This window comes from Lutjanus erythropterus, chromosome 24, assembly GCF_056507025.1.
Source record: "Lutjanus erythropterus isolate fLutEry1 chromosome 24, fLutEry1.hap2, whole genome shotgun sequence".
NCBI classification, from domain to species: Eukaryota; Metazoa; Chordata; class Actinopteri; order Lutjaniformes; family Lutjanidae; genus Lutjanus; species Lutjanus erythropterus.
In genome coordinates this window covers 9,642,736-9,660,725 of record NC_139340.1, presented here as the reverse complement: position 1 = coordinate 9,660,725, position 17,990 = coordinate 9,642,736, and the positions used below count along the sequence as shown (strand labels likewise).

Below are 17,990 nucleotides of genomic sequence, written 5' to 3'. Positions count from 1 at the left end.
AGTAGGAGGCTCTGTCAGACTAGATTCAACACGACAATCCTGCAGAGGCTCCGACGGAGGGGAAACAACAATTAGCCAACCTCAGCACTTAAAAGCTGCTAAAATTAAATTCACTCTTAAAAGCAGCTCAACTTGGGAGCACTGATGACTGTGATGCGTTGACACTGGGTTCAGTTATGTTTGTGTTTTTGTTTTTTCTGCCTTTTGAAAGGTGGGAAACAGAAACTGGGCTCCAATTGGCGAAATTACCACCAGTCATAATGCTGTTGAATGTTACCCCAAGAATTACGACGCACACCAAACACAACATGCTGTCATTCACATAGAAATCACAGGTCTTCCAGAGAAACAAACAATCAGGTTCTGTTTCTTCCTCTGCTGATCACTATAATACCATTTTGACTGGAATTTATACTAAAGAAAGAGGAAGCTTTCAGAGAAGCTTGGAAATTGAATCCTGTTACCAGCAGTGGGGGGTTTACACTCTGTCAGTCTTTTACATTTGTGGTAGTGATTTGGTAGTTTTAGTTGGAGGCTCTTCTTTCAGTTCATATATATATATAAATACACACACACAGATTGAAAGTGGAAATTAGTAGAAACTGGAGAGTTTCTCTCTGAAAAACATCTAATTACATATAGCAGTTGGTGGTGTTTATACCTATTTAGACTAAAGTTTCTAACTTCTTATTTTCTTTGTTCCTGCAGGGAGGATCTTTAATTCAGTTTTGTCCATGTTTTGCCTTGTTGTACGTTATCAAAAGCATGAATATTTTAAGACTGTAGCCATTAACTGAAATCTCTGATCTTACATTTCTCCCTCACCCTCCTTTCTCTGAATGGTCATCTTAAAATATTGTGTATATCATGTTGATCATGAGCTGTTTGAGTTTAAGAACTTAAGAGTAGTGCTGAAAGGATTATTTTTACAATATTTTTGTACTGTATTCAGGGCCAAAAAGAGTTTTACACAGCATCTCAATTTTTGTAAAAATACTGAGAGAAGTGGCAGTTTAAATTGAACAGCTGAAAGGGGTTGAAGTGTCAATCAATTATTTCCATTATTTAAAAAGTCCGTGTTTTGTGACACGTTGATGTTGTAGCAACTTTTTAGCAAGTTGAATAGTGGGCAAAAAAAGGACTTCCAAATCAGTTTTCAGCTAGACATCATCATGGAAATCTCGTTTGGTGCTCACTTGGTACAGAACAATGTCAAAACCAGAAAAAGTGAGAAGAGCAACTTAAACTTCTATATCTGAAAAACTCTTAAAAGAAAAAATGAATAGCATTTGAAGGGGTTGATGGGGAGTTGAAAAGATGGGCGGAATTTTAAAAAGCATGAAAGACATCAAAAGTCTGAATCAGATGCCCTAAGTGGCCTGAACATTTTGACATCTAAATGATGTGTCTGGAAGAAAGAATATGAAACTAGAACCCATGAAAAAGTGTCCAGAAGTAGAAAGTTGTGAGTCGGAGTTTAGTGAGTGTGACACTAATAATCCTAACTTGTAACCCTGTTTAAAACTTGTGTGCCACAGAAAGAAACTTTCTGTAACTGTAACTTTTCTGTTTACCACCCAGTGTTGAGGGTATCTAGTTGAAACATGGTTCTGTTCTGAGCTCCTGTGGTCTAACAGGAAACCAACTATGTTTAGCTTCTGTTGCCCCCAGACAAATTCTGTCATTAAGTCACCATCATTAAAACTATTTTGTGTGTATTCCTGTGGCGATGTTTTTATATTTTTGTGTGTGTTTCCATGTGTGTGCTTGCAGCTCCTGCAGGAGGACCTGGAGATGGAGCAGGTGAGGGTGAACTCTCTGACCCACATGGTGGTGGTGGTGGACGAGAGCAGCGGAGACAGCGCCACCGCTGCCTTGGAGAGCAAACTTCAGGTAAGGACACGCACATAAATCAGTGTTAAACATGCTCACACTGAACACTTTGCTGATCACACAGAGAGGAATTTCAGAGGAAGAAAACACCCTCATGAGTTAATTTTCATCCCTGTTTAAGGATGTTTCTGAGGTTTCTGTTTCTGTGCACTCATTGCTCCTTCGTCCTCTCACCCGCTCACTCGTCCTCTCTCAGTGGGAGCAGGCTCAGCACGCTCTGCTTGTTGTTTCTCTGGGAAAATAGATTGAACGGGAGATAGTTTTGTCTTTGGTGTTGTGCAGTAATTAGACCTTGCCAGCGAGATGTGCTTCTGTGCTGTAGCTTTCTGCTGATTTTGTTTACTCTATAAGTTATCATCACACAGACTCCAGCCAGGAGCCAGACTTTGCCGCCTGTTTGTGTGGTTAATTCTCCACGCTTGTCTTAGCCTCTGATGTATGTGCCTTAGCTCCCCTTGTTAACTCCCATACACTGCAAAGAATAAAGCTGAAATCTATTAAAACTACAGCTGCTGATTTCCACTGCTGTCTAATACACTTGCCTTAATTGCACATGCTGCCCTGCATTGAAGCACCATCACACAATTACTGTCTTTGTCCAGGATTCAGTTGTTGGAAGGTTGTTGTTAAGAACAAGTAGACCAGCATCTTTACCACCAAAACATTAAAATCAAGATTTTCAGAATCCTAATTGTGTAGATTCTGCTATTTTTTAAGATGTTAAAATGTCCAAATTAGAATTCAATCTTGTTATCCATTCCATTTTTTATCTATACTAACTGCAAGCTACTTTATTTGTGAGGATCATTACTTTCTTTCATCACCAGTCAAGTTGCCATCAGAACTGGGACTGCACAATTAATATAAATATTATGAAAATGGCAATATAGTGAAGTGCCACATCCAATCACTGAGTACTTTCACAGCTGTAGTTTGGTTAATTCGGTTGAGCCAAAGGAAAAAAAAAATCTATTATTGCATTTTAGTCCTGATTTGTTTCATGTTCGCCCTGACTTATTACAAACGAGTCATGTCAACATGAAGTTATAGACTGACAGGTAACTCACTGATTGGACAGTTTCTGTTTTATTTTTCAGATTCAGTACTCACAGGCTGACGGGCATACATGTTACCGTGGTCATAAATAACAGATGGCATATACGGATCTCTTCTTTGGCATATAATGAACACCTGTGGGATTCAATCGTAATCCATTTTTAAATTCATGCTGTGGAGGAATTTTCTTCCTTTAGGTAATATGACCAGGTTATGTTTGGGGGCAGTTAGAAACCCAAAAAGCTGAATCCGAATAACTGTTCCTGCCTCCTCTCTGTCTCTGGACTGTAGTTGTAGTAGAAGGCACTGCATGTCACATTCAGATGTGACTTATGTCAACAAAGGAAAAATATAGTTTCCAAAAGCAAGGTTAAACGCTCCTGGTCATGAGGACATCTCCAGAACTGGGTGGCAGTTACACTTTATGTTGCTTCTCTATTCTGTTCAGTGGATTTCCAATAAATACTGCAAGCATGAGACATCAGGGTCTCCTGAAAGTTCACAAGTCAGAAGTTTACCAGCTCTCCACATTTCATTCACACATGTTAGAGGTGCACACACACAACTTTGTTTAGTCTGCTTTGCTTTCAGACCACAAATGAGTCACTTCAGAGGCCACTTGGAACAAGAGAGAAACCCTCCTTTTCACACAGTCTGAGACCAGTTGTTTGCTGTGGTTTGTTTCTGATGTGAAAGCTATGAATCAAACAAGCAGTCACAGCAGAGTTTGTTTGAATCAAACAAGACAGGTTAGAGATAAAATTCTTCTTTTTTCTTTATAAACTCAAAGGGACAAACAGGACTGAGTATGTTGAGAAATGTAACAGCATCAGTACTAAAACAGTATACATGTTAAAAATGTGTTTCTACTCAACCATTATTTCAGGCAGCAGTAGAAATTCTTAAATACTAATACTATGAGGAGTGTCATGATACCTGCGTATTGTCTGGACTGAACCCACAGATGCTGCTGCAGGAAAGCAGTTTCATTTCATGCATGCATTCTCACACGTCATGGTTATGTTTCTGTTGCCCACTGGTGTTTATCATACTTAATTAATAGTTGTATTTCACTCTCACTTTCAGGCACAAAGTAACAGAAAAGCTGCTAGCGTTAGCAAGACAGACAGACTAGAGAGAGTTTGCTCTGCAGGTCAGCACATCAACTTAATGGTCCTGTTATTTGCTGACATCAAACTTGCAGACACGTTTACCTGATTGCTGTTCCTGCAGTTCAGTCTCATGATGTTTTTCGTCTCTTTTCATGACCAGAAAGATAGTTCCAGTTCATCCTCTCAGTTGTAAACATTGATTGACACCCCATGACACAAGGGACAGGCGTTTTCCTCTGCAACTTGTTCAGCGAATCTATACATCATACCACCATACATCTAAAAAAAAATGGAATATAATTGTAAACATATCTAACAGGTGTTTTGTAAAGTAGCCAATTAGCTTAAAGGAGCTACTTCCTATTCTCTTTGCCCCCCTGATTTGGGCAAATATGTCTCTGTTATACCTCAGCTCTTTCATCAAATTTGGCAAAGCACTGCTAGAACTACTAAAACCCTGCAGAATGGTGGGTTTCAGCCACATTACATTTCCTGGCATGTTCTGTACATTAAAAATACATCTGACTTCAGGGTCCATAATCATGATAATCCATCCATGCGTAGGGAGAATTTTCCAACAGCGATGTCGAACAGCGAGCCTGGATTACAGATGAAGGCTTTGCCGAGGCATCCGCACTGAGCTGCACATGATATGAACTGCGATGGAGAGCTGATTCGGTGGAAAATGGGAAGTTGATGCGAGGAGAAAAGAGGAAGTCATGGTGATTTCATCTTGGGAAGTTCAATCTGTTATCTTGGAAGGTGCGAGTGAGTGAGTGAGTGAGCTGAGGTAGATTTGGGCAGAAGCTGGTGCTACAAATGAACAGGAAATGGAGAAATTTGGATAATTGGATGCGACTGAAACTCTTCCTTGGGGAGAAAAGGTTTGAGGAGCTGTGGATAAAAGTAAGCTGCTCTGTATTGAAAGCAGATTAGCTGAAAATGAGAATCTCTCCTCCCAAACTTTGGTGAGAGAAAAGAAATGTATTAATGCTGCTGTGAGTTTCTTGAATTCACAGCGTCATATTAAGCAATTACAATGCAGAACACACAATAGCTGTGCTGCATGCAAAGCTTAATCAAACTTAACATCATTAGAAACCTAATGCAGCTTCATGTTTGACTTTCTGGATTTTTCGCTGGCATTGTTTCCTGCAGTGCAGTTTATTACTAACTACAAGATAAGAGAGATAAATAGATGAGAGAGAACGTTGTGTGCAGGAATGTAAAAATGCAAATAGAAGGTGCCTTCCATGGTTTCTCCCCGCTGTTGAACTGTCACTTGATTAATTACAGGCCATTCATCTTAAGATTAACCTGCTGAGCCTCTCTCTCCACGTCTGTCTTTAGCCGCTCGCTTGTCTCTCACTTTTCTGCATCTCATTGTCTTTTCATTTCCTCGCCGCCCTCCCCTCCTCTCCGTCTCTCTGTCACTCTGATGACTTTGTTCAGTGGACACACTGTGGGTTTTTGTCTTTGCCAGTTAAATGGAACGGAAGAGTGTCTCTCCCATTTTACTCAGCTAACAGCCAGCTGCCAATATGCCGATACAATGGAGTCAAGAAAAATAAACTTTTACAGCTCACAGCATCTCAGGCCAGAAGATTGGAAAGAGCAAAAAAACTACATGTATAACCACAATTCCAGAAAAACTGGGACGTTGTGTAAAACGTAAATATAAAAAGATCTGTGCAACCTTTTCTTTTGAAAGTGAAATTCTTTATTATTCTTGTGTGACATATGACTTCAGGTGCCCAACAGTCCGGGGTCGTATTTTGAGAGTCATAATGCACACCTGATTCAAATGATCAGGTTGTTGTCAGGCTTCTGCAGAGGCTTGATGACGAGCTTATCATTTGAATCAGGTGTGTTGGAGCAGGGAAGCATCTAAAACATGCAGGACAGGGGTCCCTGAGGACCAGGGTTGGGCACCTCTGCCTTAAACAATTATGTGGGTTCATTCTCTGCATGGAGAAGGGAAAGGTGCCAAAAGACATCAAAACTCTAGCAGCACTTATAGAATATGGAACAATTTTATTGTTAGACCAGTGCGTTTCAGCTTGTGGCCTTCATCCCTGCCTACTTATGGGCAGGCCAGTGCATCACACGGCAGCTCCGCTTGTTTGAATGGGTGAATCAAAGGAAAATTGTAAAGCACTTTGTACTTTAAAAGTGCCATATCAGTACAGTCCACTTATAACATTTTGCTTTGAAAACCATCTGAACTCCCATCCTTGAAATTTGCAGAAATGAGGTTGAAGTGGTGCACTTTCAACACACTATATATTTTGAGATTCAGCTACAAATTTAAGTGCCCGATATTGAAATCGCTATATTCAAGGTGATGTAATTGAATGAGCCATATTCATATAAAACTAAATTCAAAATCAAATTTAATGTGACTAAGAAGTAGAATAATCATTTTGAGCAGATGTATGTAAATATATGATTTACCACAGCTGTAAGGAGCTATAACTACAATATATTGTAGTTGTAAACAGATTTAAGGACATTTAAGGGGTTTGTTGAGTCCCCCTCCACTATACTATGATTAATATTTTATTTAATGAGAGTTTCCATCATTGAAAAATTCTCATTCTGGCCTTGCACCCTCAGATAAGGAGTCAGTTGTTACCAAAATCGGCGACTGGGAAACATATTAAAAGGATGAGACAAGTTAGCATCTTTTGTTTGTGTTGTTTGTTAGCTTGTTACTGGGAGTGACTGGCACAACTAATGCTCGATACTTTCGGTCTCTGCTCTGTGCTGGAGTTTTAGGTCTCTTTGCCCATATTTGCATATAAGATGGCGACTGACTTTCAGATGTGCTACGTACCAAATCTAGCTTGCGCGGGGCATGTTTGAATCTCAGGCTTTAGGAAAGAGCACAGACATCTCTACCTGCAGCAGAGGGATGTGAAAACACCTCTCTAGTGACAAACTTTGCACAGATACAAGTCAGTATAGTCAAGGTGAAACATTTCAGTCAACATAAACATAAGAGAAACACATTTTGAATGGAGGGATCTTTTAACAGTGCAGTAGGCTGCAGTGTTTATGATCAGTTGTAACTTCTGCTCTGGAGACATACTTTATATTATCATGTGCCACTATATTTTCATTTATTAGCAGCTTTCACTTATGGGTCTCCACAGGTGGAGTTACAGGCGTGGCCAAACACAAATTAATAAACACTTCTTGCATATTTCAGTGATGTACATTCCCTGGCATTAAAATATTCAGTAATGGTTAATTTTGCAGTTAGGTATTTCTTGGCTGGGGGCACAAAATTAGCACCAGTCACCACCAGCCAAATGCTGGTAAAATATGCAAATGGATGGTGGATTTGCTTCACTTGTCGGCCAAAAAAACGGTGGTAATCTGTTGAGTTCCTGGTAAAAGTTTTTACATCCATTAGTCATTTGGCCGGTAGACAGAAAGTTAATTTTGCACCCTGTTTCTTGGCTTTTAAAATTAAAACAATTACTGCCCTTATTTTAATTTAATGGGGTTGATGGCAAAACTGCAGCTCTTAAAAGTGTGTATTCACCAACTGCATCATTTGGGAGAACAGGAGGTTAGTTCACCAAAACTCAACTGAAAAAAAATAAATAAATAAAACCCTGCAAAGCTTTAAACTTCTGATCAGATCTGGTGTGTTGTCTCCATACTTTTGGCCATGGACAGCATTGTACCTTAATACTCCAATTAAGCAGAAAGGATCAAAAGTATTTTCAGTTCACAAAAACCATCTTTGTTGTATTTGCACAGTCAATGGACTCCACTCACTTGGATAAAATATAGAGATATTTTGTTCCTGCCGTCACTGAATTACATGCCCTTCTTCCACAATCATGATCAGCTCCGTCCCTCTGGGAGAGAGAGGAGCACGAAACAAACTGCATTTTTGGCAGCTAAAAAAATTAAACTGGCAAGTGAAAATGAGAACCCATCAGCCTTTGAGGCAACGTGATGAAAATGTTTCAGCTCCTCTGGGGAAATGAGTCAAAAGGAATTTATTTTCTAATGTAGATATTAATAGATGATTTACGTGTGTGTGTGTGTGTGCAGGTGCTAGGTGACCGCTGGGCAGCCATTTGTAGATGGACAGAAGAACGCTGGATTCTGCTTCAGGAGATTTTACTGAAATGGCAGCACTTCACTAATGAACAGGTAAGTGTGTGTGTGTGTGTGTGTGTGTGTGTGTGTGTGTGTGTGTGTGTGTGTGAAGTTGAGGCAGGATCACAGCAGTATTTGCTGCATGTATAATGAGATTAGATCATCCAGATCGTGTCTGCTCCCTCATTCTGCAGGCTTAAGAGACCTTTTAAACTGAAACAGACTTCATGTTCATTGAGGGATAGTAAAAAAAAAGAGGGATTTTTGCACTGCAGTAGCGTTCCCACTACTTTTGCAGGTATTTAGTCATGAAGCAAAGTATTGTACACATTAAAACTTTAACCTGATGATGGTACAAAGTTCACATGACCATAAATGTCTGTGCTTAATTTCACAGCAATCCAACTCATAGTTAATAATGATAATACATTTTATTTGTATATCAAGATACTTGAAGACACTTTACATGGCAGAATAAAGAAAAACAAAACATGTCAACAATAAAGTAGTATTGGCATAAAAGCAACAACAACTAGAACACAGTAGAAAGTGATATCGGTATAAAAACAAGCTAAGAACCAGGAGAAGAAGCAGATTTAAACAGGTTTAAGTACTTCAATCTTGACCAAAGTGGTGGACCCACCTTAAAAAATGGATTTTATTGTGAAACATTGCAGGAACATGTTGAAAACTCTGACTTGCAACTCTGCTCTCATTCAAGGGCCCTTATGTTCCACTCAGGAGCAGCTGAGTAACCTGTAACACCTAGTGGTTGCTTACTTTCAAACTGACCTATAATACTGCTATACCAGCTGTTATAACAAACCCATAAAATGATCACATGGGCCGATATGGTTTATAGACAATCTGCAGTAGGAATCAGAGACAAAATCATCACTAACAAAAGATCTTATATTTATCTCTTACATGCAATTGCAACAGCAGAAATATGCATGAACACAATATTGAAAGCATTGATCTTAACCAGTTAGGATTTTATCTACAGCATACATATCTATTTTAATTAAAAATTATTAATTGGAGCCTCTTTTTGATAACTTTCCTTTTAGAAATGATGCCCATTTTATGTGTCCTTTATCAGTATCTTTGCAGTTGATATTTTCCAGCCATGGCAGGAGTTGTAAAGGAAATTAAATGTGTCTGGATATCCGATTTGCTCGTGTTCTGTGATTAATAACAGAGGAAGCAAAAATCACAACATCGGATTATACACGATTAACTGATCAGTCTTAATTAAAAGCCGTAAACTGGATTTGCATTGCCGCCCTTCGGGTCATCGTCGCCCTTTGTTTACTGCTTGATTTATTAAATAGAAGACATTTTAAGGCTCTAACTCACTATTATTTCTTATCATTTGCAAACACAAATTAATGATGTTTCAGAGATATTTTTTACCTAATAACACCATAATAAGATCTAGATAATTCTGTTTTTGTTTGCTGGTGTCTTACTGTTTAAAAGTCTCTGTGCATACTGTATATATTTACACTGTATCTGTGCTTAATGTGCCCAAAATGTGGTACTGGGGGCGTCAGGGGCCCATTTGATGAAGTGTGATCACTCAGTAACACACCTAAGTACAGATTCATCATGAAATAACTTCTCCAATGTGTTTTATAATGAGAGATCATTGGCTGCAATGGCTTCCAGACATCCATAAGAACCAAATTTAATTTGATTAATTATTCAAAACATCAGGAAATACATTGAATTCAATTTTCTCCAGTTCTCTGGCTAAATGCTCGTTCAAGTACCGCCTCGGGATCTGGTTGCAAATGAACTGTCCGTGCGCTGATAACAGAAATATTCACATTGTAATCCCGGGCAGAGGGAGAGATGCTGTCACAGACAATGGGCCTGAGGAGGATGCTGCAGTCAGGAGCTGTCTGTAGCAACAGGAGGCAGCGGCTGCAAATGCACCTCCTATCACATGATAACATTTCTCTCTCCTCATTTCCCCTCCTATTCAACCTCAACTTTCTCTGCTCTTCTCTTTGAATTTCTATGTTCCTTTCCTTTCCTTTCATTCTCTCTGCTTCTCCACTTTCCTTTCATTTTCTTTCCTTTCTCCGTCTCTCCTCCTCTTTTCTTTCTTTCTCTTTTGCCTCTTCCCTTTACTTTCCCTTTACTTGTTTTCTCTCCTTCTCTCTCTTCCTCTGTCTTCTCCTTGTTTCCTCTTTTCTCCTCTCAGTGTTTATTTGACTCCTGGCTGACTCAGAAGGAGGAGCTGGTTCGCTCCATCAAGACCTCCAACCTGAAGGACCAGGCAGAGATGGTGGCCTGCCTCCGTCGGCTTGCTGTGAGTCAACAGATCTGCTTCCATGTTGCAAAAAAAGACAAAAATAGAGTTACTTTAGTGCCGTGTCAGGAAGGCTTCAGTCCACAGCATATGTTGCGTGTGTTTGTGTGTGCTCCACCAGACGGTGAAGGCGGACCTGGAGGTAAAGCGTCCCACCATGGACAAGCTGTGCTCCATGAGTCAGGACCTGCTGTCCAGCGTCAAGAACAAGGATGTGGCCAGCAAACTGGAGGCCAGACTGGACAGCTTCGCCCAACGCTGGGACCGACTGGTCCAGAGTCTGGAGATGAGCAGCTCCCAGGTACACCACCACAAAGATACAGCAGTTTGACATTTTGGAAAAAGCATTTCTTTCTCACTTTCTTGCTGGAATCAGGGGGAAACAGCTAACCTGGCTTGATCCAGTGCTAAAAAAAACAAACAAATAGTTTTTCCAATCAAAACAGCTATTTGTTTTTTTGTTTCATTTTGTTTTAGCCTTTAGCCTCTGGTCTGCTCAGGTCAGAGTCTGTCAGCTTTAGTCCGCAGGGCTGAGAGTCGGGGCTATTTCTCTGTCCTGACAGCTCGCTGATTGAACTTCATTTCATTCGCTCAGTGTCCCAGGTCTTAATCAGTGTGTGATTAGGTTGTAGAATGAACACCAGCAGGAAGTTGCAACTCCGGGACTCAAGATTAAAAAAGAAAACACTGATTAAAGAGTAGCAGCTTGAACAAGTTTTGGGAAAGGCTGTCAAAAATTCAGCTGCAAGACTTTGTCTGCACCTAAACAAAAAAGTCAGTGCATTCTTTGCTGGTTTACCAAACCGGTTTGTTTTAGTTTTCAGTCGTCTGGCTTCCTGTTCAAATGAAATCCTTGTAGGTAGCATTCAGACGCACTGAGGTCACATTTGTCGTGCTGTAAGAACGCTGCTGTGATGAAACTGACTCCTGGTAGCTGCAAGTGTTTGACCTGAGGGACGGAGGAAATAAATGGATTGGCTGGGTGACAGAGGTCACTGAACACCTAGAGAGGTTTATATTGCACAGCCGTGGAGAATATTGAGGAGGGAAGGATGGAATTAGGTCAGACACCATCCGAGCAAACACACGCTGATGAAGGAGATGCTTTCAATCAGCACTGTCAATTATCACTCATCACAATCAATTTTCTGAAAACGTTCGATAGCTCAATTGTCACTTCTCCACCCGCGGTTCTCTCATCTCTGCCTGTAACGACAAATCCTCTCTGTCAAATCCTTTCTGTCTTTATCTCTGTCTCTGTTGTCACATTTGTGCTTTTAAAACTGACGTGCTTGCTGACAAGCGATAAGATAAAGACAAAGTGCTTCTGAGGATTTTGAATTTTGCTGATAAAGATACTAAACTGTAATGTTACTTTTATTCTTATGCCCTCTGGAGAGCTACACACTGAGCATTGACTAAAATACTGGAATTATTTATAAGTTTTTGATATAAAGGAACCTTTATGTCCTGAAGACTGCTTCTCTGGCAGCAATTTCTTTTTTTAAAATGTCAAACTTTTCCTTTAACACTGCCTGAGAGATTCAGTGCAGGGCAAAGGTGTCCCTTGACGCTACTACAGTAGCTCTGAAGCCTCAGAGAAGCAAGTTCAGTGGACAGAAATATGTGAATATGATTTCTTAAGCCCAGTCCAGACCAAAGATTCAGGACAAGTCGGAATCGTTCTGTAATATTGCAGGGAAAAGTTTGCTGTGGTGTGAACTGGCCTGTCTAAGCTCAACTGAAGCCAGCTGATAGTGCCACCTGGAACTCAGCCTGTCAAGTTGCCAGTGTCTAGTTTTAGCCAAGGGACATGTCACCCGTTTTCAAAAGCCAATCAGCTTGCAGCAGAGTCAGTTGGTCAAGTCTGTTTCAAGCTGTCAGTAATGTCAGAGTTTTGGACAGAGGACAGAGAGGATCACCTCATCAGATTTTTTGAGGAACAGCCATGTCTGGATGACACAAGACTAAAAGATTTTATTCACGTTGTGTTTCATCGCATTTGCTGCATTCCTTTTCTCAGTCTCTGCAATATACAACATATCCTTTGTTTTCCCAAAAGTTATGTTATATAATATCACTTTAAATTTACTGATAAACTGACAACTTGACAGCCAACATTTTCCTCAGTTCCACTTATACTCACTTGCAAGTTTCAACTTTTCTCATTACAAATCTCTGTCCTGAACCGGGCTTTGAAATATAATATCAAATTAACCATAAAGGCAACCAAATTGCTTAAACAATATAAAGTAAATATTGATTGCATAGTGTAAAGACAACAGAATAATGACACCACGCTTTTAGACTGGTGTCATTATTGTTCTTCATACATGCACACTACAAACTCCAAATGTATTAATACATAACATACTCGTGTAAATACCAAAAATAAGTCCAGCTGTATTCAAGCACTTAAAAAAACTGAATAATAGCAAATATAAACATTAGCTGTGTGAATAGAAGTGGTTTTATGACTGACATTAGAACACAAATAACATGTGATAACAGCATCAACAATTAACCGAATACAAATATGTGCTGAAGTACTTACACCGTCTTTCTTTCACTCCGACTCCTCTCCCTCTTTGTCTCTCGCTCTCAATTACTTGTCCATTATAATCAGTCAGATAATTAGCTGATTGACCTCTGCGGGCACACACACTCTCCACCACTTCAGCAGCGCACACACGTTTCCATGGCAGCGAGGCTATCCCAGTAGTTGTACTCGCTGCTTAACTGTCATTACACTCTTCCCTGCTGAAACAAACCTGCACAGACACACGACGTGCCATATGAACACACACAGCTATCAAAAGAAAACAATGCTCTGAATTAGAATAAGCACACACGCCTTCATCCAAACATGCAACACAGAAAAACGACATTTTTCTCTCTCTTACTCATTCTTTTGTGGAGTTACAATCTGTCAGAATCACAGAAATCCCAAATTGCTACTTAGGCATCTCACAGCTGTCTGAGCACACACTTAGTGACACACACACACAGACACACTCGTTCTCACCTCTGTAGTTGTTGTTGAAACCTCACACAGACCGCCCCTTATATTTCTGTTGTGATAATGTGTGATTGATGTAACAGATCTTTGACTTATTGCCTCTCAAGGACACCGTTGCACTTTGAGTGTGTGTGTGGTGTGTGCGAGTGTGTGGAGGCACTCAGACAGATGTGCGAGTGTGTTAAGTGGTGATTTGGGATCTGTATGATTTTGACAGATCCTTGTAAACTAATGTAGCGCCTGCTGTTGTGTGCAGCTTGTCTAAATTTATTTTTCTGTGTGTGTGTGTGTGTGCACTTTTAGCTCTCATCGGCTGTCAGCGTGGCCCAGCAGTCCGAGCTGACCCACTCTGTCACGGCGACCGTTACCAAGGTGACGACAGGAGAAAAGGTGTCAGCCATGCGTCAGATGCGAGAGTCACCGCCACCACAGAAGAAGAGACAAGTCGTGGTGGATTCTGAACTCAGGAAAAGGTGGGTGTGCGTGCGTGTGTGTGCTGCCCCACTGAGGAGGTCTCCTTTGAATTATAATTAGTATTATGACATCAAAAGCTCGATTTCTAACTTGTGTGAAATGTTCAGTTTCATGCACCCCTTTCTGCTGTCTTATCTCAGCAGGTAGGTGATGCACTCTGCAGATGCTGATAATGAGTATCTGAGATGGTGATAATAGAGGCCAGCTTAAAATCAAACCTTTGACAGTAGTGAAGTAGGAGATTCATCATATAGTTAGTAGTGAAGCAAGTGACCTTACAGTAGAAGAAGATCTGCTGTGCAGTGGTGGAATGTCACAAACCAGAATGAAATTATTTGCAAATAGTTTTCAACTTGCAGTCATTTGAATGCCATATAAAGACAAGATATGTAATGTTCAGTTAACTTTATTGTTTTTTGTAAATATACACTCATTATGAATTTGATGCCTGCGACACATTTCAAAGAAGTTGGGATAGGGGCAACAAAAGACTCAAAGTTGTATAATGCTCAAAAACCTGTGACCTTTGACCCCTCAGGCAAGACAATAAAAAAAAGTCACTGTCCAAACTTCTTAGAAACATGTTGCGGGTATCAAATTCAAAATCAGTGTGTATTTACAAAAACAATGAGGTTAATCAGTTCGAACATTAAATATCTTATTTCTGTACTGTGTTCAGTTAAATATAGTTTAAAAAGTATTTCCAGACATTGCCTTGTCATTTTTTTATGTTTTACACAGTGTTCCACCTTTTTTGGAAACACTACTTTCATACAGCTTTGAGGAACTTTACTTGAGTATTTCCATTTTATGCCACTTTATACTTGTACATTTCAGAGGGAAATATTGCACATTGTAGTCCACTACATTCACATGGTAGTTGTACCATGCACTGAAATAGAAGCACTGCACTGAAATAGAAGTGAAGATACTTGTGTTAAAAAAAGAGTAGACATACTGATTCAACTTCTTTACTGAAGTAAATGTAAAAAAGTACAGGATCTGAAATGTACTCAAATTATAGAGTAAAAGGTAGCCCTCTGAAGGACATTTCTATCAGCTGTTTCTGTGAGAAGCTAAGTCAACCTCACATCATAATACTATAATTCAAAGTCTATTTAACCACTCGATCTTGAGGTAAAATAAAAAAAGAACAAACTGAACATTAACTTTGCTCCAATGTGCAAATAAGTCTTCAATGGCAGTAACAGAACTTGAAGGATTTTGATCAAGAGAACACACTTCGATCTAATTGGGCCTTTTTTTTTTTTGTTCAAAATTCTCTCATCTCTACTAAAATCTTTTGTTCAGCTGCAACAGAAGCTGTTTCTCAAAGTTCTTTGAATCAAGGCGTGGGTCTAAGAATTAGCCCTGCAGTGCTTAAAAGCCTCTCACAAGCAACTGACAGATTCACTCGATGCCTTTCCTCCACCGTCGAGACTCCCTGCCTGTCTGTTTCGTCTTGTTATATCTTAAATGCAGTTTTCTTTTTGTCTTGTTACATCTGTCATGCATTTGTTTTCCTTCCATAACATGTCTTCAGAGGTTTCTTACCTTAAACTAAAAACAGTATATACAGTAGTTAATATGATCTCCATCATGGCCAATAACAACATCAAAATTCTACTTACTTACTTCATTACCTAATAATAGTAATATAATGTTTCTACATATATAATACCCTTTAAAATACTAAATAATGTAAAATACATTTATATTTATATTTGATGCTGAAGACATTTTTCTGAGATTGTAATTATGATTATGTAACAGTTTTTATAGCACTACGTTAAGAAGAAGAACTTTTCAGTGCTTTTACTTTTAAATTGGCACTCGCACACAGATTTGACATATAAAGTTCATGTTACTCATCATGAACAAGAGTACAGGACTCAGCCAGAGCCAGCAGATGCACAATGTTCTTTCTTTGTGCTTCTGGAGGAACTTTGTCAAGTCGAGGAAAAAAAAAAAACCCTGTCGTAACGATGTCATCAGGATCATCAGGTAGACAACAAATTTATAGTGAATCTGAATACTTCTTCCACCACTGCTGTCTTGCTAGCATTTAGTGGATACATAGATTACTTTAAAGGTTCATCTTTAGGCTAATATCCTTTTCGTTAGTATTTATTAATTCATGTTAATTAATACTTTAGTTTGTAAAATAATTGACATAAATGGATGGTTATGTAGATTTAGTTTTGTTTGTAATAATCATGGTGCTGTGTGTTTTTATTTACTTGAGTTTCATTGTTAGATTGGAGCATTATATATATGTGGCCATTCATTTTTATATGAGGTTAGTTCATTGTGCTGTTAGTTGCTGGTTGGTTTACATAATGGAATATTTGGTTTGTTGCTTATGAATGTGTCTGAATAATTCCACTCGGGATGAGTCACGTAAATTGCCACTGACACAAATAAAACTCTTCAATCATTCAATAATGTTCCCTCATGATGCAAGTATTATAGGGATATTTATTAAACCGATGTGAAAACCAACTCCTCATAGTTCTTGACCCTGATTGGCCGACATCCTCGCTCCTCTAGCTGAATGAAATAATGAGGCAACTTTCCATATCTGCCTGATTGGATGCAGGGTTTAAAATTAACTTTTTTTGTCCAACAGCCATATGGCTGGTGAAGTGGTTCCCAAACTTAGTCATTAATAATAATTGTGGAAGCAACTGACAAAAAAATTATTCAAGTTCTATTTCAGTGAAATAAATGTCAGAATGATAACATCAGCAAACTGTTGTTTCTTATAAGTCCCTGCATAAATCACGTTTATTCAACTTTGTTTCACTCTACATTTCTCCCCTTGTCATTGACGTCCCTGTTGTGCCTCTACTCATGTTTGGGAACCAATGGGCTAGTGAATGTTTACCAGCCACTTTGCAGGTTACCACTGTTTTTTTGGCTGATGAGTGAAGCATATCTGCCATCTACTTGCATATTTTATCATCATTTGGCTCGTGGTTGGTGCAAATTTTCTGCCCTGATTGGAATGAGATATTATATTGTCTAATGGGGGAAGCCAGTCATGTCCAAATTGCAGTGTGTTGGTTGGACATAGTCACAGACTGTGTGTGTTTTTTTTTAATAATCAAAATGTAATAACTTAGACTTTATCCACCAAACAAAATTATATTGATTTCAACTTTTAGACTTAGAAATGTGACTTAAATGTAATCAGCTTTTATGAAGTACCGGCTAATCTGTGAAGCAAATCGTTTAGAGATAAAATTAAAGAAAAATTAAAAAGGAAAATTAAAGGAAAACTGCAGCAAGAAATATCTTTTTTTGTGCAATGGTATCAGCATCGCAGATAATATTTCCAAGTGCATGTTTGTGTGTGTGTGTGTCTGTCCTCAGGTTTGATGTGGACTTCACAGAGGTCCACAGCTACATGACCCGCGGCGAGGCCATCCTACAGAGCCCCGAGTTCTCGGTGTCACGCAAAGACGGCAGCATCCAGGAGCTGCATGACAAAGTCCAGGTAAAAACACTGTGTGTGTGAGTGTGTGTGTGTGTGAGAGAGAGAGAGAGAGAGAGAGACGCCCTGCAGAGCTTAATCTGCCGAGACCTGTGATGCTGAAATAACAAGGTTCCATCACACAGTTGGGTTAGAAATGAATTTTAGCTTCCATATAGCAATCATACCTGTGAGGACATTCTGGACTGTGATTATGCATACAGGACAATGCTGATGTGGCTCCCTGGAAGTATGAGATGCAGCAAAGTGTTCGTAATGACTATGAAGTTTTCAAACTTTTATATAGCAGCTACATATGCATGTCAACTGACAGGACCTGTCCTCTACAGCAGACCACATACAAAACAAATTCAGAAAACAGGAAAATCAAGGACATTTACTGCAGCAAATAACAAAAACATGGCAACAACCCTTTAAGATCAAATTGGTCTTCAAAGTATAGTTTTGCATTTTGCAAAATATGCTTATACATTTTCTTGCCAAGAGGATGATGGGAAGATC

General features: G+C 39.3%; 1 protein-coding gene across 8 annotated transcripts in view; it reads left to right on the top strand.

Annotated features, from left to right (window-relative positions):
* Nucleotides 1–17,990, top strand: part of dmd (dystrophin) — a 331,517-nt gene that overhangs the window by 164,648 nt on the left and 148,879 nt on the right. For all 8 annotated transcript variants that reach the window (XM_084713783.1, XM_084713788.1, XM_084713787.1 and 5 more), the window contains 6 exons: nt 1,774–1,893; nt 8,133–8,234; nt 10,393–10,500; nt 10,622–10,801; nt 13,823–13,992; nt 17,369–17,492. In XM_084713783.1, coding sequence (XP_084569909.1) covers nt 1,774–1,893; nt 8,133–8,234; nt 10,393–10,500; nt 10,622–10,801; nt 13,823–13,992; nt 17,369–17,492 — 804 coding nt within the window. The remainder of the gene's footprint in view (nt 1–1,773; nt 1,894–8,132; nt 8,235–10,392; nt 10,501–10,621; nt 10,802–13,822; nt 13,993–17,368; nt 17,493–17,990) is intronic.